Source organism: Myotis yumanensis, unplaced genomic scaffold (assembly GCF_028538775.1).
Source record: "Myotis yumanensis isolate MYYU_CA2020_CCGP unplaced genomic scaffold, mMyoYum1.0.hap1 SCAF_17, whole genome shotgun sequence".
NCBI lineage: Eukaryota > Metazoa > Chordata > Mammalia > Chiroptera > Vespertilionidae > Myotis > Myotis yumanensis.
This window is the reverse complement of record NW_027223768.1, coordinates 36,357,620-36,385,332: the sequence shown is the minus strand read 5'-3', so window position 1 is coordinate 36,385,332 and position 27,713 is coordinate 36,357,620. Positions and strand designations below refer to the sequence as shown.

Genomic DNA, 27,713 nt, shown 5'->3' with positions numbered 1-27,713 from the left:
TTTATCTCTTTGGTCCCGACTATGCCAATTTAATAAAATTCCCTGTATCTAAAAAAAAAAAAAAAAATTAACAGGATGTGACTTTTCATATAAGACATACAGCCTGGAAAATTTTGTCCATTAAGTCTGAAGTGTATTAAATCTAGGTCTCCAAACTTGAGGGCTTACTGTACTTCTTTTGCAGCTCTCTCAGCACTGGGCACATATACTAGTAGGTCCTCGGGAACTTCTTGCTGATTGATTGGAGAACAAGGAGGGAGGTTTGATTTCAAGTCAGAGGTTCCTTTACTGACCTCCAGAGATGCTTCAGCCCCACCCGGTTGTTTGCTGATGCCTTCAATTCCTGATCTGGCCAGCAGGCCCAGGTATATTTTCACATGGTGCTCATCTGTTTGACACGACTATCTAATTATGATATTTACATGCAAACTAAATGCCAGGGGCTCTATGCTTTCAGGAACTTGGGTGAAGACAGACAAGACGCTGTTTTTATGGCTTGTGGTCAGGCTTCCCAAAGTTTCTGTTATTTCTGGCAAAAATTTCCTTGTGGTTCCAAGTCTTTACTTCTGCAGCTCCATATGCTCTAGTCTAAGCTATTCTGGATGCCTTCATCTGTTTACACACATGCACACACACTCCAAACCAAAACCAAAACCAAAACCCTACCAGTGGTCAGCAAACTGTGGCTCGGCAAACCGCGGCTCGCGAGCCACATGCGGCTCTTTGGCCCCTTGAGTGTGGCTCTTCCACAAAATAACAACTTCTGCGCATGGGCCACGAAGTTTCAATTGCACTGTACACGCGCACCCACACATGGTATTTTGTGGAAGAGCCACACTCAAGGGGCCAAAGAGCCGCATGTGGCTTGCGAGCCGCGGTTTGCCGACCACGGCCCTACACTAAGAATTTTGTGGGTTTGATCCTTCTACTGTAGACTTGAAGGTCACAGGGAGCAGACTCCATTAGGAACCAGCAGGCTTCCCCCCTTGGACAGGCTCAGACCTTTTCTTTCTCTTCCTTCATCTACATCAGCAATGTCTTCCCCCTCTCTCATCCCAAACCATCTAACCAACTACCATATTCTCTGTGGGGGGTGCGGGGGAGGAGTGTCTCTTCTAGCATTTATGAAGGTACTATCCTAAACAAACATTGTTCTCTTCCAAAGAGGAATTCTAGTAGCCATTTCTTTAATATGATAATATTCTTCTACCTAATAAGCTACAGAAGTCCCACCTAGATTGTCAACGACTGGAAAATAGACCCTGTACCTTATGGTTTATTTACATCCTCCATTCCATCTGATATAATATAGGGCAGGGGGGCACTCAATATACATGTGATGAATTAAATTAAATTAGAGGCCACAGAAAAAAGCTGGGAGGAGACTGGCAGGTACCCTTTTATTAAAAATGATCAGAAAGCCTCTGGAAGAATGTAATATCACCTCCTGAATGGCCCAGGGTAGAGATAGAAGGGAACGAGCCCTGACCTACTTGGGATAGGCGTGACAATAACCACATGGAACCAGGAGGAAGCTGTGTGTCTATGTTGTCAGCACCACCTGTGTTCCCATTTTCAAACCACCATTTCCTGTGGCAGAAACTCCAGCTTTCCCTCTTTTTTTTTTGCTCAGAAATGGAGTGAGGCCTCTCAGGATGCTGATGCTCAGAAATCAGACCCAGGTTGTTCAGGGTCCACCGGCCTCATTCTTCACTCACAAAGGAACCGTATTCAGAATTCTTAAACAGCAGGTTCGGTACATTCCCCGCACACACCCTCCCCGCTGCCTCTTGGAGAGAGCTGAGCAGGCTGATGGAGAACCCCTGTGCCATGAAGGACTTATGAAGAGTACTTTGCGCGAGTCTCCACCTTTTGGTCCCTCTACCCTATTGGCTGTGGCTGAAACGAATAAGTTGGCCTGCAGCCATGGCTCCAAGAAAATGCTGGAGGGCCTTTCCCCCAAACTCTGGAGGTCTGCTGACACAGAAACACAAAGCTCCTCTCTCTCCTCAGGTCCCCACGCCATAATCTTTAAGGGAGATAAACAAGAAAACAAAAACGAATCCGAGAAACAAAGGTGGCTTGTAGTTCACCCCAGGAGCTACTGCGATGCTAAAGTAACGGTCTGAGGATGCCAGATCTCTTTCCTGCCTTTCATGTGGTTCTGTCAGCAAGGCTGCCTGCACCATGTACATCTACTCAAAGAAGTCAACCATCTACAAGAGATGTCTTCTTGTCGGTGGCAGTTTCCACCTAGAACTGGGGGTGGGGGGAAGGGTGCTTACCGACCATTTACTAATTTAAGATCTGAGACCATCCAAATCAAAAATTTTACAAAGTTCACAGCTTCCAAAAAAATTCCTTACACCTGCCTATCCCACCCACCCAGCATTGTGTTGCCGAGGCTCCAGTTGTGCCCCCGGTGCCAGTTCCCCCACTCTTCCATGGGCAAGTCTTGTCTTGTCATTTGACTGCCCAGGTAAGGACTATGTTTCTCAGCTTCCTTTCTAGCAGGTGTGGCCATGTGACAAGGCTCTGGTCGCCGAGCGGTGCCCAGGCTCCACCCTTCCACCATTGTTGCCATGGTTGCCGGACTGGGAGGAACGTGAGGGACCTGCCCTGTGCGTGAAACATCTAGGTGACCGTGACAGTGGGAGCTCAGTGTTGGAAGAAATGGCCTTGGTAGAAAGGGAGAGCCCTGGGACCTCACTGGCAGGTGTCAGCTTTTTCTGCTGCCGAACTAACCTAGATGTGCTGAGCCAGCTCTTTGCCAATCTACCGAAAAGGGTCTTCTTTTCCAGAGGAGCTTCCAGGGGCATTTCCTTTAGCTGAATTACGTACGTTTTGTTATTCCTGGGAGCATAGACGCAGCTATGTCAGAGCACAGTACTGACGACGGATGGCAGCAAGTCACCCTGTCCAAATGTTGACCCACGCCAACATGCCTTGTGTGACACAGTGAGAGTGCTTGGTAGCACACCGGGATTTGGACTTTGCAACAAAGACCCTTCAGAATGATAGACATGAAGAAGTTTCTTACCGTAAAACACTGAGACGGTCATTGGAATAAGAATGACTATATTACTGGGCACCTGGACAAATGTCACCAGAAAAAAAGATCCGAGGGACAAATGTGTTCTCTGCCGTTTAGCTTGAGTGCTGATTTACATCACGCTTGGTCTCCTCACACTATTAACCATTTTGGATTTTTCCATAATGAAAGTCTTAAAATGACTGTACTCGTTATAGATGCTGAAGGGACCCTCATACCCCATCACTTCATGCCAAGTCTGAAGTCTGGTAAACTGCCACTGCTTGGGTTCGGGCCTCACCATGTCTTGATGGGTTGCTGCAATAATGGCCCCTCCCCCTGAACTAACTTCTTTCTTCTTCCTCTTCCCTGCCCCCGTCTATTCTCCACACTACTGGATTTTCTCTGTAACGCAAACCTGATCATGTTACTCTTCTCTATCTAACTCTTTATTAGTTCCCTTTGCTTACAGGATAATTCAGAACAAGACCCAGCTGTATCTGCTTTTCCCTCTCCCAACATCTTTTTTTTTTTTTAATCTGTGTGGGTAATTTCTACTTATTTTTCAAGCCCAGTTTGTCACATCCTCTGTGGTGCGCCTTTCGTTTCCCTGAGACAGCGATGATCATTCCCTCCTCTTTGCTACCTTGCCCATACCCATCACCCTGCACAATCCAGGATAACTAGTTACCTACAGAGCTATCTCCCTCCTTAAGGACCTAAAACAGTGGTCAGCAAACTCATTAGTCAACAGAGCCAAATATCAACAGTACAACGATTGAAATTTCTTTTGAGAGCCAAATTTTTTAAACTTAAACTATATAGGTAGGTACATTGTTATTAACTTAATTAGGGTACTCCTAAGGCTTAGGAAGAGCCACACTCAAGGGGCCAGAGAGCCGCATGTGGCTCGCGAGCTGCAGCTTGCCGACCACGGACCTAGAACAATGCTGGAGCATAGTAGAGCCTCAATATGTTTTGTTGAACTAAGCACAGTATTTTAGAATTAGTAGAATTCATTTGCAAACACAAATCAATGAATTAGTAAAACTTTTTTTGTCCGTATTTAGTCAACCTGGTGCATTGGGAACAGCATGTGGGAGCTGTTTCTGACATGCTGTGGTTCCCTGTCCCTATAGGCAGGGGAGGGGAATCCCTACTTGTGTTATGAATTGAATTGTGTTTCCCCAAAAGTGCATATGGTGAAGTCCTTAAAATGTGACTTTATTTGGAGACATAGTCTTTACAGAATTAATCAAGTTAAAATGAGGTCATTGGGGTGGTGTTATGGGCTGAATTGTATATGTTGAAGCCCTAGCTCCCCAGTACCTCAGAATGTGACTGTATTTGGAGAAAGGGTCTTAAAAAAGGTGATTATGTTCAAATGAGGCCAGTAGGGTGGGCCCGAAGCCAATCATACTATTGTTCTTATAAGAAGAGGAATCTGGACACCCAAAGAGGGACCTGGGATATGCATGTACCGAGGAAAGACCATGTGAAGGCATAGCAAAAGGTGGCTGTCTGGAAGCCAAGGAGAGGAAGGCCCGGCCGGCAGCCGGAAGGCCCCAATGGGCCCTGATCACCATCTAGGCCTAGAGACCCTACCTGTGCATGAATTTCATGCACCGGCCCTCTAGAGTCCTTATAAGAAGGGGAAATTAGAACAGAGATGTGCATGGAGGGAAGACAATGTAAAGAGTCATCAGAAGACAGCCAGCTATTAGCCCAGGAGGGAGCTCTGCAACAGATCCTTCCCTAATGGCCTCAGAAGGGACCAACTGTGCCAACACCTTGATCTTGGACTTGCAGCCTCCAGAACGGTGAGACCATACATTCCTACTGGTTAAACCACCAGATCGTGGTACGTTGTTATGGCAGCCCTAGCAAACTAATACACCTTCACTGTTGTAACCCTTATGAGCATTTCTTATTAATGTACACACCAACTGAATTAGAATATCAACTCTAGAACGACCTTCCCCAGCTCACCCTTTGCATTTTACAGATGATAAAACAGAGCCCCAAGAAAATGAAAGGGCTGCCCCATGCAGGGTAGTTCTCTAGGATTGAGCTGAGGTCCTGACAGGGCTTTTCCCATGGCGCCTTGCGTCTGCTCGCCTGCCTCTCCACAGCTTCCAGGAACCTGCTTCAATACTCGATAAATCTGGTTCAGGCCAGTGCATACTTGGTCCTGAAACTAGCTTAGATGGATATGAGCAACTTTACGGTTTTTTTTTGGACTGTCCTGGGTCAAGTGCCCGAGTAAAAGCTCTAGGGCCTGCCAAGACTTTGGAATGCACTAAAATTCCTATTCAACCACACCGAGAAGCGTGAGAAGAGTTCTTCCCCTTTTTTGAGATGGGCCAGAGAGGGCTGCTATGACCAGAGAGGGCTCTGCAGGGTTTAGAGCCGCTGCTTCCTCAGCCCCAAGAAAAAACGACAACACATTTACTGAGATTTATCAGGCATTTTTAGTGTGTGATGTCTTCCACTGGTACCTGTGAGGGCTCCAGGGTCGGAGAGCTCAGTTCTGTCACTTGCTCTGTGTGATCTTTTTATACTTTTATTTCCTCATCTGTAAGTTGGGGATACTGACACTACTTGGTTGCTGTGAGGATTAAGTAGGATGCTACATGACTGGCATATAGCAAACAATAAAGACCTGTCCGTTATGATTTCAGAGAAAGAATCTAAGTCTTGGTTAAGCGACTTACTTTTGTAAGCAAAAGGGACAGGGTTGGATCTGGGACCTCTGGGGCCATGTCCTGTAAACTCCGCTGTCTTGGTCCCACCGGCACATTCTGAATGACTGTGGCCAGGGAGAGGGGCCTGAACTGGGAGACAGCCTCTGAATGTCGTTGGTGGGCAAGATGGGCAAGCAGCCAGACACATGTCTAGGCGGGCAGATGACTGACTTGCCATGAATGGCTGGGGAGGCAACACCTGGTGGGTTCAGTTCACCAAGGAACTGGACTGGAGGCCAGGCGGGATTTTCCCAGCAGTTCATGTGGGAATACCCAGGTGAGTCTCTAACTGGAGATGCTGTAATGAAGTGCATAAACTGGCTGGCTTTCCCTGTCTCTCCATCCCTGGTCATTTGGAAATCCTTCCACGTAAACTCCAAACCTACTGTGGGAGGAGTCTCCTTGGAGATTCCCAGGGGATGCACAGAGGGCACCAGCAATGCCTTGCAAGGCCAGCACCCGGTTCTCTGTCCCCGAGACAGGGACACAACATATGTTGGTGAAAACAGTCGGTGCTTATCTTCTTCCCAACTCCCAGGGCCTAGGTGGTCTTGCTTAATCAGCCCTCTGCTCCTTTCGAAAACAGAATAATGGTGCTTTTCCTTCTAGTGAAGGAGCAATCAGATCTAGGTGCCGACTCTGCCATTTATAAGTTGAAGAAACTTGAGAAAGGTAGCTAAATACCGTGACCTTCAAGTTCCTTGTCTGCAAAATGAGGGTGATGCTGGCAAGGTTCTTGTGAGGATCAAAAGAGACCATGGCAAGTGCCTTTGCAATGACCCAGTGCTAGACCATTTGTCATTATTCCCACACTTCCCAGTCCAGGTCCTCAGAGAGCTGACTCCCTGAATCCTCTCACCCGCTATGGAATCTACAGTCAATTCCATGAAAGTGGTCCTTCATTACATCCTGCTTTTCGTTATTGAGCAAATGTTTTATGTCTTATCTTTATAACACGTTGCTGGAGAGCAGATCACATGTCATATGTATTCCCAATTTCCTACAGCCTAGGACCAGTGGTCGGCAAACTCATTAGTCAACAGAGCCAAATATCAACAGTACAACGATTGAAATTTCTTTTGAGAGCCAAATTTTTTAAACTTAAACTATATAGGTAGGTACATTGTTATTAACTTAATTAGGGTACTCCTAAGGCTTAGGAAGAGCCACACTCAAGGGGCCAAAGAGCCGAATGTGGCTCGCAAGCCGCAGTTTGCCGACCACGGGCCTAGGTGATCAATAAGTACTTATTGACGGTATAGAACTGTCCCACCATTGGTGGAGCAGGGATGTGGGAGTCAGTACCTGCCACCTGCACCCCCTCACCTGGCCACCCCTGCTGACTGGAGCCAACGAGAGAGGAGAGAAGAAGGATCGTAACTTGGAGACCAGGGCTCTGGGTCTGCCTCCATCATTTCTCATTGGTTTCCTCAATTGTGAACTGAGTGTAATAATGCCACCCTCGTCATGATGGGCAGAGAGCACTCCCTGAGTACACATGGGAGGCTTTTATAAACTAGAGACAATATGTAGCGTTGCTACCCAGGTAAAGGCCGTGGCTATAGAAGCAGAGTGATTGGTCCAGGTGGGGCTGAGCCCATAGCATTAAGGTGGCACGCTAGCCACCACTCACCTGAATAGGAATAGGAGCTGCAGCTGGACCACGGGGTGAAGGTCTGGGAACGGTTGCTGATGGGGTTGCTTGCAGTGCAGGTGTAGTTATCGTCCGCGTGCTGGGGGCCAAGGGTGAGGTACAGAGGGTGGGAGCCATTTGCTGCACTCAGCAGGTGGGTGCCTGCCTCCGTGCTCCAGCCGTAAACCACGTGGTCCCCCTTCTCCGCCGTGCAGGCCAGCATCAAGCTGCAGTTCCCATTCTCCAGGGTCCAGTTCAGCACTTTAATTTCTGGGGTGGAGACCTGCTCTGTCATGAGGGGAGAAAGGGAGTCATCACTGTCATGAGCCCCCTGAGATTCTGACTTAATCTTTTTATTAGAAGAAAATGCAGCCTCGTGTATGTTCCCTCCCAGTGGGTCTGCAAGTGTGACTTATTTCTAGCAGGGACCTACAGGTCCGCACCATCCCCCTCTCCCCACATGCTCCTTGCCTGGACCACCGTGGGATAAAATAGAGAAGAAAAACATTGTCTTTCAGTGGATCCCCTGGCCTTCCCCGATGTTCCTGATTTGGGTTGCTCTGTATTCTATCTGTGGAGTTTGCTGTTAATAAATGCCCCACAGGTTTAATTGTCATTGGCTAAAGTATCACCTCCAAGACCTAAAAGAATGACTTTTCATGGTAGAATTTGTGTGTGTGTGTGTGTGTGTGTGTGTCCAGTGCTTTAGAATGCCTGAAGTAGAGGCCTCGTTGATCTATCTCACTCTAATGCCATGCAATCGGCAAGGGAAAGGAAAAGGTTTTATTTATTTGGCAACTACTATAGGACAGGCACAATGCTGACATTTTACATTCATCGCATTCTTTAATCTTCCTAAAAACTTTCTTAAGATTACAACCCTGGTTATGCTTATTCCCATTTTACAGGCGAGAAAACTAAGTCCCAGGGAAGTGGAGTGCCTTTCTAATGTCACCCAGCTGATAGGCAGCCACGCTGAGAGCTGAACCTCAGCCTGTCTGACTGAAAAATCCAGCTTCTTCCTTCAACTTGAGAATATCATGGCTGCAGAGACCATATTTTCCAAGGAAAGAATTTGATCACAAAATGTCACAAAGGCCGGGTGAACTGTTCTGGAATATGCATGACGTATAGCCTCCACGCTCACAGCAGCCTGTGCCAGGACCACCATGCGACTGATCAGGACTCCCGGGTACTTGCTGGAGGGCTGGAGGAATTCTGCGTACACTGTTTGGAGGAAAAGGAATTCTAGGGCAGGGAAAGGGTGAGAAAGGTATTTCTGTCTCTCCTGTAGGGACTTGAGGATTTCAAAGAAATGCTGAGGAGTAGGTGGAGCTTCCTGTCCCATCCTCAGAGACAAGGCAGCAGGACAGCCCACATGGTGGTAGGGCCCATGGGAATTCAAGGAAACTTCTGAGGCTGAGATACAAACTGGGTGCCTTCAAGGGGGGCTGGGATTAAAAAGGCTCAGTGAAGCACTGGCCTCGGATTCAGATGAACCTAGGGCAGTGATGGTGAACCTTTTGAGCTCGGCGTGTCAGCATTTTGAAAAACCCTAACTTAACTCTGGTGCCGTGTCACATATAGAAATTTTTTGATATTTGCAACCGTAGTAAAACAAAGACTTATATTTTTGATATTTATTTTATATATTTAAATGCCATTTAACAAAGAAAAATCAACCAAAAAAATGAGTTCGCGTGTCACCTCTGACACGCGTGTCATAGGTTCGCCATCACTGATCTAGGTTCTAGTTTAATTCTGCAGTTAAGTGACTTTATAACCAGAGCTTTTGTTTCAATGAGAAAAAGTTCCCTCTTCCCCCAGGAAAATGCAATGCTTGGCCAGGGCACAAGGCTTGGAGGATGCTGCGTGGGCTGAGTTTCAGCTCTCCTTCTCCCACCACCCACACAGATGTGTGAAAGCTTGTACAAACCACTTCTCTGGATTTCAGTCCTCAATCTATGAGAGGTGGAGCTTGATCAGTGCTATTCAAACTTTTAAAAATCAGGGGGAAAAAAGCCACCTTTTAAAAAAAACAAAATCTTACTTGCAAATTGAGACTCTCAGGGCTCCAGGCCCCTGGCCCACAGGCAGCTGTGCTCTTTTCCTTTGGTGTGGGAAGCACAGGAGTTGGTTGGAAAGTCTGTAAGGAGGATTCTCGGAAAGGTCGGAGGCCTCTAGAGCAGTGGTTCTCAACCTTCCTAATGCCGAGACCCTTTCATACAGTTCCTCATGTTGTGACCCCCAACCATAAAATTATTTTCGTTGCTACTTCATAACTGTAATTTTGCTACTGTTATGAATCGTCATGTAAATATCTGATCTGCAGGATGTATTTTCATTGTTACAAATTGAACATAATTAAAGCATAGTGATTAATCACAAAAATAATATGTAATTATACATGTGTTTTCCGATGGTTTTAGGCGACCCCTGTGAAAGGGTCGTTCGACCGCCAAAGGGGTCACGACCCACAGGTTGAGAACCGCTGCTCTAGGGGAACCTTGTCGAAGGTGGCAGACCCCGACTTGACTTTTCCAAACAAGTCTGAGCCCATGGGTGTTTTATTGGAATCTATGTTTAGACTTCAGACGTCCTTGCTTAAAGGACACTGCAGATGCATGTGTTTTCTCAAGGATGCTTACCCTGCTGATAGTATCTAGAAGTTAATTTCAGTTCAAGCTGTTGCTACAATTAAGCCAAAGGAGTCAGGCAAACGGGGCTGTTTGGTTCCTTTAGCCAGACAGTCCCTTAGCCCTCTCTTTCACAGAAACATGTGTCAGAATAATCATTCATCCGTCACTCAGTGTCTGGTGGTCAGCCCCAGCACTTTGGGAAAGTGGGGTCAGGGTGACTATGCTAATCAGCTACCACCAATGTACAATTCAGACAAGGAAGATTTTTGAACCTAACACTTCCTTCTGAAGCACAGTTTAAATACCCCCAGACTAGGTGATCTTTCACATGCTCCCTCTTCTGACTATTCTTTGCGTCTGAGAGAAGCCTTAGATCTTAGGCAAGGGACCATCATGGCCCTCCAGTGTGGAGAAGCAACCATTCTTACCATAGAGCTTCAGCTGCAGGCAAAAGTGCTGGACTGAATTTGTTTCCTCCAGGGTCATAGTGTACCAGCCCTCCTGCTCCTTTTTGCTTTCCAGGATCTCCAGGCTCAAGTTTTCCTGGTAAAACTTATAGCCATCTTCCAGGTAGCGTGAAGAGCCTTCTTCTGGCAGATCAAGAGACACGATTTTCTTACTGGACCTGTTTCCCGGTGATTTTGCCCATGTGATGAACATGTGGATGCTCTTGTTCATACTCCTACTTATCCCTTCAGGTATCAGGGGCAGCAGCACACTGCTTCCCAACTGCCCAAAGATGGTTGGGCAACCTGTGGGAGGAAGAAGAAGACAGTCCCTTATTATGGGGGCCTTTGAGAATCACATGGTGGTCAGGATCCCTGGGAATTCAAAGGAACCTCAGAACCTAAGATATACAAACTGGGTGCCTTTGAGAGGGGCTGGGATAAGAAAGGCTCAGTAAAGCACTAGATGGATTCAGAAGAACCTAGACTCTAGTTTAATTCTGCAGTGAAGTGACTTTATATCCAGAGCCTTTGTTTAAGTGAGAAAAAATTGCCTCTACCCCCAGGAAGATACAACGCTATGCCAGGGTGTGGGGCTTGGCGAGTGGTGCGTGGGTCAGGAATGGCAGAGTAGGCTTTCCAGGCCTTAGTGATCTATAAAGACTGTCAAGAGGACCCTGCTGTATTTGTAATATTGCAGTGGAAATTTTAAAGTTACTTATTATAGAGCTGTATAAACTAACTAGGACACTGGGTTTCTTTGACCAGGGAGGGAATTCTATCAACTGAGATTTATAGTTAAGGCACCTAAGGCATAGAGAAGTTAAATGACTTCCTGAAAATCACATAACTGGTAACTGGACTGGAATCCAGGTCTGGTAATTCCTTCACCAGGCTTCTCACCACTATGTACTCTGAAGGATGGATGTAGGGAGCGGCTATAGGATTAAGCCTCCTTGGACTGACCTGTGGCAGGGCCACAAACAAGTCCCAGCCTGGAGGGCAGAGCTCTCCTAGCATAATTAAGCCTGACCTTGCAGCCCTCCCTAATTCTTTCCTAAGTAGTGAATGGGCTGTGGGAGGTGCAGCAAGTGTTGCCAAAACAAGAACATTTGTATACTTGTTAATGCTGTTATAATCAGACTATAAAGTAAAGCATCAGCTTGCAGGCTGGATCTCTCTGTGTCCTCATCCAGGCATGGAAGATCCTCCAAGCCCCAGTTGTATTCTCTTTGTCTGTCTTCTTTAAATCCTTCACCGTCCCTCCTCAGGTTCACCCTTGGCCATGCTGGCCTGGCACAGATGGAGAGCAACTGGAAGTGATTCTGAGCTCGTGAGCCCAGGAGACCAAGGTTACAAGAGTGTCATTTCAGACAATGGAAATGAGAAAAGTCTGAGGAAGGTGGAGTCAGGGAGGTTTTGAGCCCAGTGTTGAAACTGTGGTTTCCTAGCCCTCCCCAAACCCTCAAGATAGTTAATCATGTTGAGGGTAAGAAATTATTTTATTTTTCAAAAAAAAAAGTGGAGCTGTCCTGGCCAGTGTGGCTCAATTCCTAGTCAAAGGAATATGCCTGAGTTTCAGGTTTGATGCCCAGCCTGGTCATTGCACATGTGGGGAGGCAACCAATTGATGTATCTTTCTCACATTGATGCTTCTCTCTCCCCTCCCCTCTTCCACTTTCTCTTAAAAAAAAAATCAATGAAAAAAAATATTCTCGGGTGAGGATTCACAACAACAAAAAGCAGAAGCAACAACAGCTGTAAAAACCCCAAACCGTTCAAACCAATTTAAGGGATCCCACTGTTGACTATTTAACACATCTTCTCTCCTCAAACCCACAACCTCAGCTGACGACCCTGCTTCCGATTTCACTGAAGAATAGAAGAAATAAAAAGAGAACTTCCATTAATTAGCACCACCAAGGTGACCTACCTACCTGGATGGGTTGCCTATGCTCCCAGGGAAGGCTAGCTTCCTCCTTCATGGAGCACTCACCTACTTCAAGGCTTTGTTCCTACAATTGCCCCACCCCTCGCATCATGGGTTTTATTGTGATTTGATATGTGTGGGTTATTTCCATTAACACAACATACCCACATGTGATTTTATTAATCTTAAAAAAACCATCCCCTGATCCCAGGTCTCTCCCCAGCCATTTCCCCATTTCTCTATTTTTCATGATCACAGAGTCCTTTTAGGTGTGCATCTATTTCCTGTCTCCATTTCCTGACCCATTTTTTTCTTGTACCCACTCCGAACAGGCATTCTTCCTTCCTGCTTCCTGGAATCACTCTTGTCAGGGCGGCTGTGCATTCCATGACGCCAGGTCACTTTTCCATCCCCCTCTTGCTGTCTCAGGAGCACCTGACACAGTACATCACTCCCTCATTGAAGCACTGTCTTTCCTTGGCCTCTGGAACATTACACTCTCCTGATTTTCTTTCCATTTTATTGGCTGCTCCTTCTCAGTCTTCTTGACTGGAACCTTCTGCTCTTAAAAACCTCTAAGTATGGGAGCATCTCAGGACTCACACTCAGACCTCTTCTTTTTTCCCACCCACACTCATCTAGTTACACAGTTCAACCTCTTTCTGGAATGCTTAGAGATATCTCTCTCACCCTTCGCTGTACTCCTCAGTATTTAGAGGTCTAAAGGCATCTCTCACTTACCAAATGAACTTGATTCCAAAGCCCCTTCCTCAAACTGCTTCCCAATTTCCCCGCACATTCTCAGGCAGAGATACTGGAATCATCCTTGACTCCTTTCTTCCTCATACTCCACTTTCAGTCTAACAGCAATTCCTGTTGGCTGTGCCTTCAAAATACATTTGGCATCCCAGCTCTTCCAACCTCGTTCGCTTCTACCACCATCATCATTGGCCTGTGTGGGCAGAGCTCAAGAGATTTATCTCAGTGCTGTGGCCGATGCAATGCTGTGAGCACACTCCAGCAAACATGTTTCCTTGGCACACCAGGAAGTGGAAACGCCCGCCTGACAAATCTCCAAGAGCCACCTACTCTTAACCCCGACCCTCATGCCCATTGGATAACATAGCAAGCGTGTCCCTGTTCTATTGGCAGCTTACCCCTTTATATACGGCTGTACTTCCTTAATAAACTTGGATCTGTGTCTCTGAACCTGGTCTCCGGAATCATGTATGCAAACACCCCAGTGCGTTGGGCTCCGTTGTCCTCACCCCCGAGGGACCCCCTGTTCCAGGCCTGGGCCCCGCCATTGTCTTCCAACTAATCTCCTACATGCATACGATGGACTGGGTAATCTTTTAAAACTATGTCCAATGTTGTTTCTACTGCTTTTCAACTTCTAGGGCTTTCTAGCACCCATCGAATAGAAATTCATAGTCCTTGTTCTGGCTTCAGAGACTCTGGATAACCCAGCCCCCAGTACTGCTCCAACTCCATCTCCTTCCCTCTCCCTGCTGTGTGCTCTCTGCACTATGGACATCCTGACTCTGGCTGTTTCTTTACTCAAGAACATTTCTAGTTTGGAACTTTTGCATCTCTCTCTCTCTCTCTTTCTCTCTCTCTCTCTCTCTCTCTCTCTCTCTCACTTTCTTTTATATATCTGGATAGCTCATTCCCTCACTTTATTTTAGGTTTCTGATAAAACATGATCTTTTCTGAGACGTACTCTGACCTCCCTGTCTAAAATAGCATCCCCCCCCAAATAAACAAAATAGCATCCCCCTTCTTGTTGTACTTATCACTGTTTTAAATATTGCTAATATATCAACTTTGAAAACAGAATGCTGTCCTTGTTGCTTAATTGATGTTAGATTGTTTATTTGTTTATTTTATTTTTGTCTTTCCCACTAGGATGCAAACTCCTCAAGAGGAAGAATCATATTTTGTTCATTGCTTTGTCCCTAGGACCTACCACAGTGGTCGGCACACAATAGGCTTTTAATGAATGCCTGTTCAATTTATGAATGCCGAAAGCCATGTTATCTGACTGGAATTTCTCTTATTTAGCCTTGCCCAATAGATAACTGATCTCAATAATGTAACCATGCTAATGTTCATAAAAGAAGGAGCCCATGACTCAGAGAGAGAGCATAGATTGTTCTAGTTGATAAGAAAAGTCAGAAAAGAAAAATAAAACGGTTTGCTTAAGTGATGTAGCCACCTAGAAAAGACTCAATTAACTTGTGATTAAGATGGGTGGTTGGGAAATTGGACAGACTGGCCGAAATGTTCTTGATACCCAACTATCCTGAAATCCTAAAGCTGTGAGGGCCCAAATAACATCAGACTAGAGATTAGAGATTGGAGGGAGGGGGAAAGGAGGGGAAAAAGCAATCTACCTCGGCCAGCATCAGGATTAGAGTGGCTGAGACTCATACTTATTGAGGAAAAGTGAGAAAGGCAGTTAGGCATTTGCTTTTTTAAAATATTGCTAATATATTAACTCTGAAAACAGAATGTTCTCTTGTTTAACTGAGGAATGCTGGTGAGGAAAGCTTGTTGTTTAGCTGAGGAATGCTGATGAGGAAAGCTGGTGTTGGTCTTGGTGTTTTTACAAAGATAATTTGTGAAGCATATTGCAAGCACCCTAATGAATGCCTGACCGTCCAGATGACATGGCAGGTACAGAACCCAAGAAAGTAACCTCTTGCATCCTGAACTTAAACTTCATCATATAAAGGAAGGATAGAAAATTAGAACCATATGTGCAAGAAGAAACATCCTGTGGAGTCCCCTGAAATTATGTACAAAATGTTGGGCAGATAAGCATGTGGACATTTTTTCTGGGAACACATCCATAAATGTCATATCTCACAGGGGCCTGAACTTCAAAACAAGATTAAAAGTCACTCGCATACTGTCTATATGTTTAGACCAATTTGGACACGACGAGGAAAGAACTGAAAACGATTCCCCTTCTCACACCATAACCCTCCCCCATCCCTTACATCTCCCGAGTGCCCCTACCCCCACCTAACCCAACCCCCCCTGCACCACGGTGACAGTGAAAACTCAGAATTGATGGAGAGTGGGGAGGAGGGGACAAAGGATGAGAGAGGGAGTAGGAAAAAAATCAAGGAAAGGAAGTAGGAGGGGAAAGTGGAAAAGAAAAGAGGGGGCAGATGAGAAAAACAGGCTGAGTGGTTTGTGCTCACTCAGTCATGGGAAGTGGAATCAAAACTTGGTTAGGAAGAGACCCTCGCAGCCCACAACCACAAAAGAATGATGAGGTAACAACTCTGTGTAAGTGACTGGGGCGGTGGCGGGGGGAGCCTTGAAATCATCGCCACCTGAGCGTGAGTGGAAAACAAGTGGGGACTTTAAAGAGGGTGACACAGGCCTTCAGCGGAGTCCCCGCTCCCGAGGCTGCTGCCTGACGGGTGCTTTCCGGGGGGTCTGTGATTCAGTCATTCCTGTTTACCAAGAGGGCCTGGACGGAACACGTAGCTGTTAGCACCGACTCATTTTCCTTCCAGGGTCACTCTACTCAGAAACTAGAGTGATTCACAGGGGCCATGGATAGTTTCCTGAGATCAGTAGCATGGAACCAACCCTTTCACATGACTGGATTCTGCCTAATGAGACCCCCACCCCCACCCCACTCCACCCCACCTCACCCAGTACGTTCACAGGCGCTGGTAGCATCTTGCTACCGCACTTGTTTCAGGTAGAGAAGAGGCAGGACTCACAGAGCCTCACAGTTCCTACGGCAAATCTAGGGCCAGAAAGAAAGGATAATGTGCCCAGGGCTGCTTTTTCAACTCTAGTCCCACCAGCCATCCTCCGTTCCCAGTCCTCGGTCCTGCTGGGTCTTTCTGTCCTGGAGAATCTGTACTCGCCACTCCCCAGCCGGAAAGCCTGGTACCACCCTGTGTTTGCCTGGCTAGCACCTTCCATCCTGCCCCTGCCTCTGACACCAGGGTTTCCTGCCGTGTGCTTCCTGTGTCCTCTGCCCCTCTCCTTCATACCAGTCATCATGCTTTTAACTCTGGTTCAAGGCCCATCATCTTTACTCAGTTAGAAGCTTCCAAGAATAGGGACTGTGACAGCCATGTTCGCTGCTGTAATCCTAACTCACTTGGGACATAGTAGGAGCTCAATAAATCCTTGTAGCCCAAGAATGACACAGCTGAATGAGCTAAATGAATGAACAAATGACAAGAGTTTAAGTTCTCCTCTCTCCAAAAGAAGAATATACTCTCTCCATCTTTATAACATTCCTAAGAGATGTAAAATGGAGAGAAATGATGGGGACCTTTCTCCCCACTTGCCAGGTGAGGAGATGGAAGTGGCTGAGCTATGAACCTTAGGTTTCGGGGACAACAGACCATTGACCATTTTCTCTGAACACTCACACACCTCACTTCTACATTAGTGCCCTCACCTAGAGTACTCTTTTCAAGGCCTATAACAATCCAACCTGCCAGACACATATATTTGGAAGGACATGAAAGAAATTGGTAATAGAGTTCCTCCATGAGGGGTAAGGAAGGGAGATTTGTGTCCATTTTTCACCCCATTGTATTGTCGAAGTTTTTTAGATGTACATGTGATACTCTTGCAATAAACAAACCTGTAAACCAAGTTATTAAATGAAAACTTACACAATGAAAGAAGTTTCTATCCACTTTCCAAATTCTAGATCAAATACTTCCAAATGCCCTCTACTTTCTTCTATGATTTTATCAACTTTTCTCATCTTTTAAAAATTCTTATACTTCGATTCATTTCAATTCAATTCAAGTCAACTCATACGCTTCAATTATAGATAGCACATTCTAATTTTTACTGTGAGACCTGGATACAAATTTTAGCATTTCCTCCCCTCCCTAAACACAAGTTCATCCAGTTTTTCATTGAGGCCTCTGGGGTCAGGCTGTGTGACCTCAGAGAAACTTTGCTACACTACTCTGTGCCTCTCTTTCCTCTTTTATAAAAGTACTAGTGGCCCAGTGCATGAAATTCATGCACATTAAAAGGGAATTAATTAGAGGAAATATTTTAATGTTGCTATTTGCCCTTTCTCTATAATAGAAGTGTTAGAGATGAAAGAAAATTAGTAAAATGTATATGAAAACCTTCCTCCTGTCAGAGTCTGGGGCATGCCGCGAGACCCAGAGTCAAGTCCCCGCCCACCTGCATGCACTATGAAATCGCGCGAGACCCAGACCTAGCCGGCCTTACCCCTGTCAAGCCCTCCTGGTGGAGGGCGCAGCCTCAGGTCCCCCAGCACACCCTCAGGTCCCCCTGCCTGGTGCCAGGGTGGGGGGCCTGGCCTCAGGTCCCCCGTTAAGCCCCGCTGGGCTGGGGGCTGTGGCCTCAGGTCCTCCAGCCCAGTGCCAGGGTGGGGGACGCAGCCTGAGGTCCCCTGACCCGGTGCCAGAGTGGGGGATGCAGCCTGAGGTCTCCCTTCAATCCCCACTGGATGGGGGGTGCAGCCTGAGGTCCCCCATCAAACCCCACTGGGTGGGGGGGCACAGCCTCAAGTCCCCCGGCCCAGCTCCACGCAGCCTCAGGTCCCTGCTGCTCGCTCATTTTGGCTTGTTACGGGAACCCCGCCTCAGCTGTGGGTGCAGCCATCTTGTGTTACAGGAACCCTGCTTCCACTGTGGGCACAGTCATCTTATGATGGCGTGATGGAGTGAGGGTCAATTTGCATATTACCTCTTTATTATATAGGATAATGGTAGTAACAATTGAAACATATCTCTTAGGGTTGGCCTGAGAATTAGATGAATGATACACATGAAGCACTTAGAACAGTGCCTGGTAAGTAGTAAGCAGAGGCACATGCTGTCATTTCTCAGTCCACAGACATGTGTGTAAGAGCTCTCATGGACCAGACTCTGTGTCAGGTGCTGGCAGAGGCTGTGTTTGCTCATTTTGCTCCCCCCAAACCTCTCACCGTGCCTGCCACATCATGCATCCTAATACATAGTTGCTGAATGGGATGGTCCCAGGTCAATCTATGATAAAACAAATAGCCCTGATGTTTTTGTTTCCAGTCCAGTGCTGGAGACAGAGATGGTGGTGGCATTATTAAAGCTTTTGAGAAATAAAAGTGCCTAGATCTACATATTGAGATAAAATGGGCCCAAGACTGTTATATACACTGGGTTGGACCAAGTCTAGAACCCACATTTACTTGTCCCTCATCTCCCCCACCCACCGTGTGTGGAGAGGAGGTGGAGAGGACCTGCATGAAGGAATAAAACATGCTATTGGGGTAGATTCATCAATTGTAACAAATGTTCCACTCTGGTGGGGGATGCTGATAATAAGGGAGGCTGTGCATGTGTGTGTGTGTGTGTGGCGGGGGGGGGGGGGGGGGGGGCGGGGGGGGTAGGGAAAAAATTCTCTGTACTTCTGCCTCAATTTTTCTGTGAATCCAAAAACTACTCTAAAAATAAAGTCTATTTTTTTAAAAGTACCATAGGGGGGATGGGAAATTCACTTTATTGAGGGAAGGGCCATGAACTTAAAAAAAAAAAAAAAATCTATCTATATATAAAAGCCTAAGCCACCAGAATGAACGGTCCCTATGATGCTCACTGACCACCAGGGGGCAGACACTTAATGCAGGAGCTGCCCCTTGGTAGTCAGTGCACTCCCACAGCCAACCTCTCCCAGCCGGCCAACGGGCCATGGTCCCTCCCCCTGGCTGGCAGGCCCTGATGATCCAATTGGGGCTGGCCCCTGGGCTGGGACGGGGAATTGGGGGTGGGTGGCAGCAGACGTGGCCCCTTTCCCAAGAGGACTGAGGGCTGGCTCCCTCCTTGGGGCCGGTGGCCAACCTCCCGTGCTCTGTCTCTCCCCGCTGCCAGCAGGGCCCGATCGGCCCGCCACCTGCCTGCCGTGGTGGCGGTGTGGTGGCAAGGGAAGGAGGAGGGGGGAGGTGGGGAACTGTGCGGTGGTGGGGCGCCGACAATGGTGGCGTCGATGTCTGTTCCTTCTGTGCCCGGCCTGGAGCCTATTGCCTCCTCTCCAGCCCAGCTCTGATTGCCGGCCAGGCCTAGGGACCCCACCCATGCATGAATTTCGTGCACCAGGCCTCTAGTGTGTGTGTGTGTGTGTGTGTGTGTGTGTATACTAATAAAAGGGTAATGTGCTAATTAGACTGGGTTGATCGGACATCTTCCGGTCATACAGTCCTCCTTCCAGACAAAGCCATGGTGGCTGGGGCTGAGGCAGAGGCGGTTAGGGGTGATCAGGCTGGCAGGGGACGACAGTTAGGGGCCATCGGGCCAGCAGGCAGAGATGGTTAGAGGTGATCAGGCAGGTAGGCAGAGTGGTTAGGGGCGATCAGGCAGGCAGGCTGGTGAGCGGTTAGAAGCCAGTGGTCCCAGATTGCGAGAGGGTGCAGGCTGGGTTGAGGGACCCACTCCCGTGCACAAATTTCATGCACCAGGCCTCCAGTACATAGATATTTCAGAAAGGAAAGGAGAGGAAGAGATGGAAACATCAATGATGAGAATCATTGATTGGCTGCTTCCTGCACGCCCCCTACTGGGGACCAAGCCCACAACCTGGGCATGTGCCCTGACAGGGAATTAAACCATGATCTACTGGTTCATAGGTTGATGCTCAACCACTGAGCCATGTGAAATTTTTGATTTTTACAATTCTGACTGGGAATTGGAAGGTGAGCTGAAGGGAGATGGGAAGGGGAGATGGTACTGATTTTAGAAGAACTGGGTTTCTTGGTTGGGTGACTCTGTCATGGCTGATCTGTCCCACTTTTTTTTTTTTTTTTTTTTTTTTTTTTTTTATTTTTATTTTTTTTTTTTAAATTAAATCTTTATTGTTCAGATTATTACATTTGTTCCTCTTTTTTCCCCCCATAACTCCCCTCCTTCCAGCTCCCACCCCACCCTCCACCCTCACTCCCCACCCACTGTGTTCATCCATAGGTACATGATTTTTGTCCAGTCACTTCCCGCATCTCCCACACCCCTTTTACCCCCAAGAATAGTCAGTCTATTCCCTTTCTATGTCCCTGATTCTATTATAATCACCAGTTCATTCTGTACATCAGGTTATTTATTCACTTGATTCTTAGATTCATTTGTTGATAGATGCATGTTTGTTGTTCATAATTTGTATCTTTACCTTTTTCTTCTTCTTCCTCTTCTTAAAGGATACCTTTCAGCATTTCATATAATACTGGTTTGGTGGTGATGAACTCCTTTAGCTTTTCCTTATCTGTGAAGCTCTTTATCTGACCTTCAATTCTGAATGATAGCTTTGCTGGATAAAGTAATCTTGGTTGTAGGTTCTTGGTATTCAGCACTTTGAATATTTCTTGCCATTCCCTTCTGGCCTGCAAAGTTTCTGTTGAGAAATCAGCTGACAGTCGTATGGGTATTCCCTTGTAGGTAATTGAGCCTCTTTCTCTTGCTGCTTTTAAGATTTTCTCTTTGTCTTTTGCTCTTGGCATTTTAATGATGATGTGTCTTGGTGTGGTCCTCTTTGGATTCCTTTTGTTTGGGGTTCTCTGCGCTTCTTGGACCTGTAAGTCCATTTCTTTCTCCAGGTGGGGGAAGTTTTCTGCCATTATTTCTTGAAATAGGTTTTCAGTATCTTGCTGTATCTCATCTTCTGGCACTCCAATGACTCTGATATTAGACCGCTTAAAGCTGTCCCAGAGGCTCCTTACACTATCTTCACACTTTCGGATTCTTTTTTCATTTTGCTTTTCCAATTGGGTGTTTTTTGTCGAATCTTTTGTTTGATTATTGTACTCCTCTGGTCTGCTATTGGGTATAATATTCTTTATTTCAGTCCGTGTATGCTTACTTTCTAGTTTCTTTATCGTAGCATCGAGGGTCTCATTAGTTTTCGTGAGGTTCTGCACAAATTTATGGCAAGCCCTCAAAATTGCGATTCTTAGCTCCATATCCTCCATTTCTGTCATGTTTTTTTGTCTCCGCATCTTTTATGCTTTCTTGGTGCACCCCCTTGTGGTCTCTGTGCGCAGTCTTGTTCTAGCCAAGCCTTAATTGTTGTAGTTAACACTAGAGGGATTTGGCCCCCAGGCCGACTGGCTATAGGAATCAGCTGTGCGGAAAACGTCTGCCTTCTGGGGAGGCGCTAATCCAGCCTTTGCCTGAGGCGATCGGCAAATGGCTGTGCGCAGGCTTTGGGCGGGGCGGGATCAACAGGGCGGGCGGAGGGAGCAGTTATGGCCACGCTCAGTCCCGTTCCCAGAGGCTCTGCTTCTCAGAACCCCGGCAGCCGCTGCAAACCTCGGAGAGAAAGCTGCCCTCAGGATCCAACTGATGCCGGATAATCCCGCTTCTCCCGTTTGAGTCTGGGTCCCTAGAGACTCGCCCGGATCCGGAGCCCAGAGTCTGAGACTCACTCCCGACCGAAAACGACAACCGCGCCCTCAGCCACCAGCCCGCTTTGCGCGCGCACCTCGGTACCTTTGTATTTTCCACACTGCGCCGCCTCTGGGCCTCGATTTGCTGTTCTCTTTCCTTCTAGTTGTAGAGTCTCTCTTCAGCCAGCCTTCCTGTGGTTCTGGGTGATGTCCGTTCAGTCTTTTAGTTGTATTTTTGAAATGGTTGTTTGCGGCAGCGGTCTCCGGTGTTTACCTACGCCGCCATCTTGGTCTCCTGATCTGTCCCACTTGCAAAACATTTCTGTCTGGGTTTTATTGGGGTTTCACAGAAGGGTGTGTATTTAAAAATAAATACACTTTAAAAGTGGTGTGCATATTTCAGAGAAGACAGAATGGAAGGAAGGGAGCCACTGCTGATTGGGTAGACACACCCTATGGGGGCTGGGCTGTTACTCACTAACCAGTGACCTCCACAGTCTTGAGTGGAACAGCTGTCAGTAGCACCTGAGACGTCATGTGCCAGGAGGCAAGAAAGCACAGAAATGAAAAACCTTACCACAGTCACTTAGAGGTGTTCTAAAAAGGAAGGAGTTGAAAATAGGCTGCACCCAGGAAGGCCCTTCCTGTGATTCAGTTTGGCTTTCTGAGCCTTGAGCTCAGTTATTCCTCTCCCAGACATCGGGCAGCAAGAGCCATGGGTCTGCCTGATTCTGAGGAAAAGTGGGGCCAGGAAGGTCTTTCCACCTGGGAGTCTGGCAGCCCCTCTGGTCTCCCAGGCATGTCTCTGGGATTTTCCTGGAGGAGTCCATAATGGATGTACTGTCTTGAAAACCCCAAGCACAAAACACACGGAGGCTCCGGATTCCCCCCACGCACACTTCAGGCTGCCTCCCACACTCTAATTAAAGTCCCAAGGCCTTTAAGCTGAAACGAGACTCACCCCAATACCCAGTGAACCCAAAGTTCACTTCTTGCTTGGCTTTTTCTTTCTCAAATACCTTTTTCCACAGCCCTGATGCTACCAAACAGAGAACATCAGCTAGCCTTCAGAAGGCAAGAAAGACAGGGGCAGAGCCCCGTCCGAGTGCTCTGCCGTGTGACTGGCCTGAGCTGAAGCTGCCCTGACCACTAACTGTAACCAGAAAACCAGAAACCCTGGCCTCTCTCCTCTTGCTGCCTTGGAACCTTCTCTTCCAGGAAAGTAGCCACCGGTCCAACCGCCCTGTGGCCACCCTGTTCTCAACCAAATGCCTGGGATTTTCGCTTCTACCCTCTCTTCCAACGACAGTCCTCCCTTGTTGTTGGACCATGTTTCTGACCCTGTCCAGGGCCAGGGTGTGGGAGCCATTTTCTCCCAGAGCCCCGTCTCCCCATCTCAAGCTCTTGGCCTGGTTCTTTGCCAGAAGGACATCACACAAAACCACCCACTCAACCAGGACTGACCAGAGCCTGTCACCAGAGAGGCTGGTCTAGATGGTGACCTGTGCCTTTGGCTCAGAGCTCCCTTTTTCCTCGGAACCCGGGCCACAGGAACTCACAGTGTTCCTTCCCGTTCGAAAGAGGCAGATGAAACTCCCAGCCAGTCCCTAAGGAAGAGGCAGCTGAACCACAGCCCCTCGCCACCGCGCCTCCTGCCAGTCCCCGGGGCTAGCTGACTCCATGGCAAGTAACACCAGGGCTCCAACCCTCACACACACAGACACCCACCTGTTCCACAGCTCCGGTCACAAGCCAGGGAGAGAAACAGCAGGACGTTCAAGGGGAGAAGCCCCTTGGGATCCATCCGTGAAGAGAAGGAAGGAGCTTGATGAGAGGAGCCCGGGCGGCAGCTGCTTGTAAACGGCACGGCAGAAGCGAACTCTACCGGGCAGTCCTGACTCTGCAGACTAGACCAGGCATCAGGAACCAGCAGGCTTCCTGTCTTAACGGGACTTTTTGATCTAGTGAATTGCTCATCCCCCTCAGGCCTTAAATCATTTTGTTGTTCCCAAGAAGTCCGAGTCAGGTGCTTAGACCATAAAGCCGGGAAAGGGGCTGTGTGGTCACTTTGGCCAAACCCTGGTACAACCGCAGAAATGCGCTCTCCTATTAGCTGTCTCCAGGAAAGGGGCCACCAAGATTTCTGGGCAGTTCTGAGTGGTAACTCTTCCTAGAGTTCAAAGGAAAGGAAGTTTTGTCAGATCACTCCCAAATTTGGGTGAGGCAGGTCAAGTGGGACGTGGATGACTGAACTTTAATGAGTCAAAGGACCTCTTGTTTCTGATTTGTTCCATACTTTCAGAGAACACCTCTACATGTAGGCAAGTCCCGCTGTCAGTCGTAGAGAGGTGGGTGGGCAAGTGCAGATCAGCCGTCAGAAACCCAGCTTCCCTGCTGGGTACAAGGTGGTAGCATTTAGTGAGCTCTGTGGTTGTTTGGAGGGACCGCCTTTATTTTTTAGCTTGTGTCTAAATTTTTAAAAAAATATATTTTATTGATTTTTTACAGAGAGGAGGGGAGAGGGATAGAGAGTGAGAAACATCGATGAGAGAGAAACAATGATCAGCCGCCTCCTGCACACCTTCTACTGGGGATGTGCCCGCAACCAAGGTACACGCCCTTGACCGGAATCGAACTTGGGACCCTTCAGTCCGCAGGCCGACGCTCTATCCACTGAGCCAAACCGGTCAGGGCCTGTGTCTAAATTTTTATTGAGGAGAAGTAACAGAATTAGAGCCCATGTGCTTTTCCATGAGTTATGCTATAAGAATGAAACCTGGGAAAGATGTTATTATGGTGTTCACAAGGAGTCTTTAAAAGACCAGGCTAGTGTTTTGTTTTGTGTGTTTTTTAAAATAAAATATATTATTTACTAGAGGCCCGGTGCACGAATTCGTGCACGAGTGGGGTCCCTCGGGGTGGCCTACAGAGATTGAGCCCCAGCTTGCGCCCCCAGCCTCGCAGCCCCACGGCCCCGCCTGGCACTCCGCTTTGGTCTGGTGTCGCCCCTTCACATGATCCACCATCCCACCTGCAGGGTGATTGGTTGGGGCTGGGACCCCTACCTGGCTCCCTCAGTGCCTGGGAGCTGGGCACCAACCCTGCCCCCTGCTGCTGCTTGTCACTTTCTACAGGGTGATCGGCGGGGCAATTGGGCCCCCACCTGCACCCACCTTGGCCTGGCGCCACCTGCTTACCTGCTCCACTATCCTGCTGCAGTCCTGCTCTCATTGGGGCCCATCGGGGCCGGCAGCACTTCCACTGCCACCTGTTGCCAGTGCTGCATCGCTGACTCCTGCTATGTTCCATGTTGCCCCCTGGTGGTCAGTGCCACATCATAGTGAGTGGTCGAACTCCCGGCCTCCTGGTCAAACTCCTGGCCAAATGACCGCCTGAGGGGACAATTTGCATATTAGGCTTTTATTTTATAGGATTTTAGAGAGGAAGGGAGAGGGAGAGAGAGATAGAAACATCAATGATGAGAGAGAATCATTGATGGGCTGCTTCCTGCACACCCCCCACTGGGGACTGAGCCTCCAACCTGGGCTTGTGCCCTTGACCAAAATCAAACCCAGGACCCTTTAGTCCACAGGCTGATGCTCTATCCACTGAGTCAAACCAGCTAGGGCACCAGGCTAATGTTTTTAAAGTCCATTTTAACAGCTAAACTCACTCTCCAAATGGACCTCCATAAGGAGATCAGGATAATAAGAGAAATAAAGACTTTCTTAGACAAACAAAAATTAAGGGAATTCATTTCCAGTAGTGCTGACTTGTAAGAAATGTTAAAAGAAGTTTTTTTAAGAAGAAGGAAAATATTATAGATCAGAAACTCAGATCTACATAAATAAAGGAAAAGCATCAGAAAAGGAATAAATGAAGGTAAAATAAAAACTTGTATTTATCTTATTCATCATTGATCTAACAGATAGCACATTGTTTAAAATAATAGCAATAATGTATTCAATTATGTGTGCTTAAGTATATATCATATATATGTATTAGTGTGTATGTATATAAATCCTATATAATAAAAGCCTAATATGTTAAGTGTCAGGTCGGCCATTCAACCAATCAAAGCATAATATGCTAATGATATGCTAAGGCTGCTCAACCGCTCGCAATGATGTGCACTGACCACCAGGGGAAAGATAGTTGACTGGTCCACCAGTCACTATGACATGCACTGACCACCAGGGGGTAGACAGTTGATCGGTCAACCAGTTGCTATGTGCACTGACCACCAGAGGGAAGACACTCTTACTGGTAAGTTAGATTGCTGCTAGTGTCTTGCCTATCAGGACTGAGTGAGATGGGCCAGACATGCCCTGGAGCCCTCCTGCGGTCCCTCCCTGGCTGGCCAACCTCCCGTGTCCCTCCCTGGCCCCGATCATGCACTGGTGGGGTCCCTTGGCCTGGCCTGTGCCCTCTCACAATCCTGGACCTCTTGAGGGATGTCGGAGAGCTAGTTTTGGCCCAATCCCACAGGCCAGGCTGAGGGACCCCACTGATGCATGAATTCATACACTGGGCCTCTAAAATATATATATATATTCATTTGTGCTTGTATATAAGTGAAATGTATGACAATAATGATATAAGGGAATAGAGAGAGGAATTAGGATTTTTAAATTATAAAGTACTCACACTACCCATGAAGCAGCAAGTGAGCTTGGATTGGTTGTAAATATATATTGCAAAATCTAAGGCAACCACTAAAAAAAAAAGTACAACTAATACACTAAGAAAGGAGGGAAAATAAAAAACCACTAAAGGCAGAAAAGGAGTGGAAGGTAATAATAACAACAAAGACAAGGATAACAAATAGAAAATAGTAAGAAATATGACAAATATTAAGTCAACTACATCAATAACCACGCTGAATGTCAATGGTCTAAATGAACCAACCAAAAGACAGAGATTGTTGGAGTGGATTAACAAGACTCAACAGCCCGACTGGCATGGCTCAGTGGTTGAGCATCGACCTATGAACCAGGAGGTCACTGTTCGATTCCTGGTCAGGGCATATGCTTGGGTTGCACGCTCCATCCCCAATGGGGTGCATGTGAGGGGCAGCCAATCAATGATTCTCTCTCATCATTGATATTTCTCTCTCTTCCTCTCTAAAATTAATAAAAATACATTTTTTTTAAATTAAATCTTTATTGTTCAGATTATTACATTTGTTCCTCTTTTTTCCCCCCATAACTCCCCTCCTTCCAGCTCCCACCCCACCCTCCACCCTCACTCCCCACCCACTGTGTTCATCCATAGGTGCATGATTTTTGTCCAGTCACTTCCCGCATCTCCCACACCCCTTTTTCCCCCAAGAATAGTCAGTCTATTCCCTTTCTATGTCCCTGATTCTATTATAATCACCAGTTCATTCTGTACATCAGGTTATTTATTCACTTGATTCTTAGATTCATTTGTTGATAGATGCATGTTTGTTGTTCATAATTTGTATCTTTACCTTTTTCTTCTTCTTCCTCTTCTTAAAGGATACCTTTCAGCATTTCATATAATACTGGTTTGGCGGTGATGAACTCCTTTAGCTTTTCCTTATCTGTGAAGCTCTTTATCTGACCTTCAATTCTGAATGATAGCTTTGCTGGATAAAGTAATCTTGGTTGTAGGTTCTTGGTATTCAGCACTTTGAATATTTCTTGCCATTCCCTTCTGGCCTGCAAAGTTTCTGTTGAGAAATCAGCTGACAGTCGTATGGGTATTCCCTTGTAGGTAATTGAGCCTCTTTCTCTTGCTGCTTTTAAGATTTTCTCTTTGTCTTTTGCTCTTGGCATTTTAATGATGATGTGTCTTGGTGTGGTCCTCTTTGGATTCCTTTTGTTTGGGGTTCTCTGCGCTTCTTGGACCTGTAAGTCCATTTCTTTCACCAGGTGGGGGAAGTTTT

The 27,713-nt window shown here is 47.1% G+C and overlaps 1 protein-coding gene across 1 annotated transcript in view; it reads right to left on the bottom strand.

Moving 5' to 3' along the window:
- Positions 1-23,642, bottom strand: part of SLAMF1 (signaling lymphocytic activation molecule family member 1) — a 46,682-nt gene extending 23,040 nt beyond the window's left edge. The window contains exons 1-3 of the mRNA XM_070395780.1: positions 23,531-23,642; positions 10,476-10,799; positions 7,409-7,696 (exon numbers count right to left, since the gene is read on the bottom strand). Coding sequence (XP_070251881.1) covers positions 7,409-7,696; positions 10,476-10,799; positions 23,531-23,606 — 688 coding nt within the window. The 5' untranslated portion in view covers positions 23,607-23,642. The remainder of the gene's footprint in view (positions 1-7,408; positions 7,697-10,475; positions 10,800-23,530) is intronic.
- Positions 23,643-27,713: the final 4,071 nt, after the last annotated feature.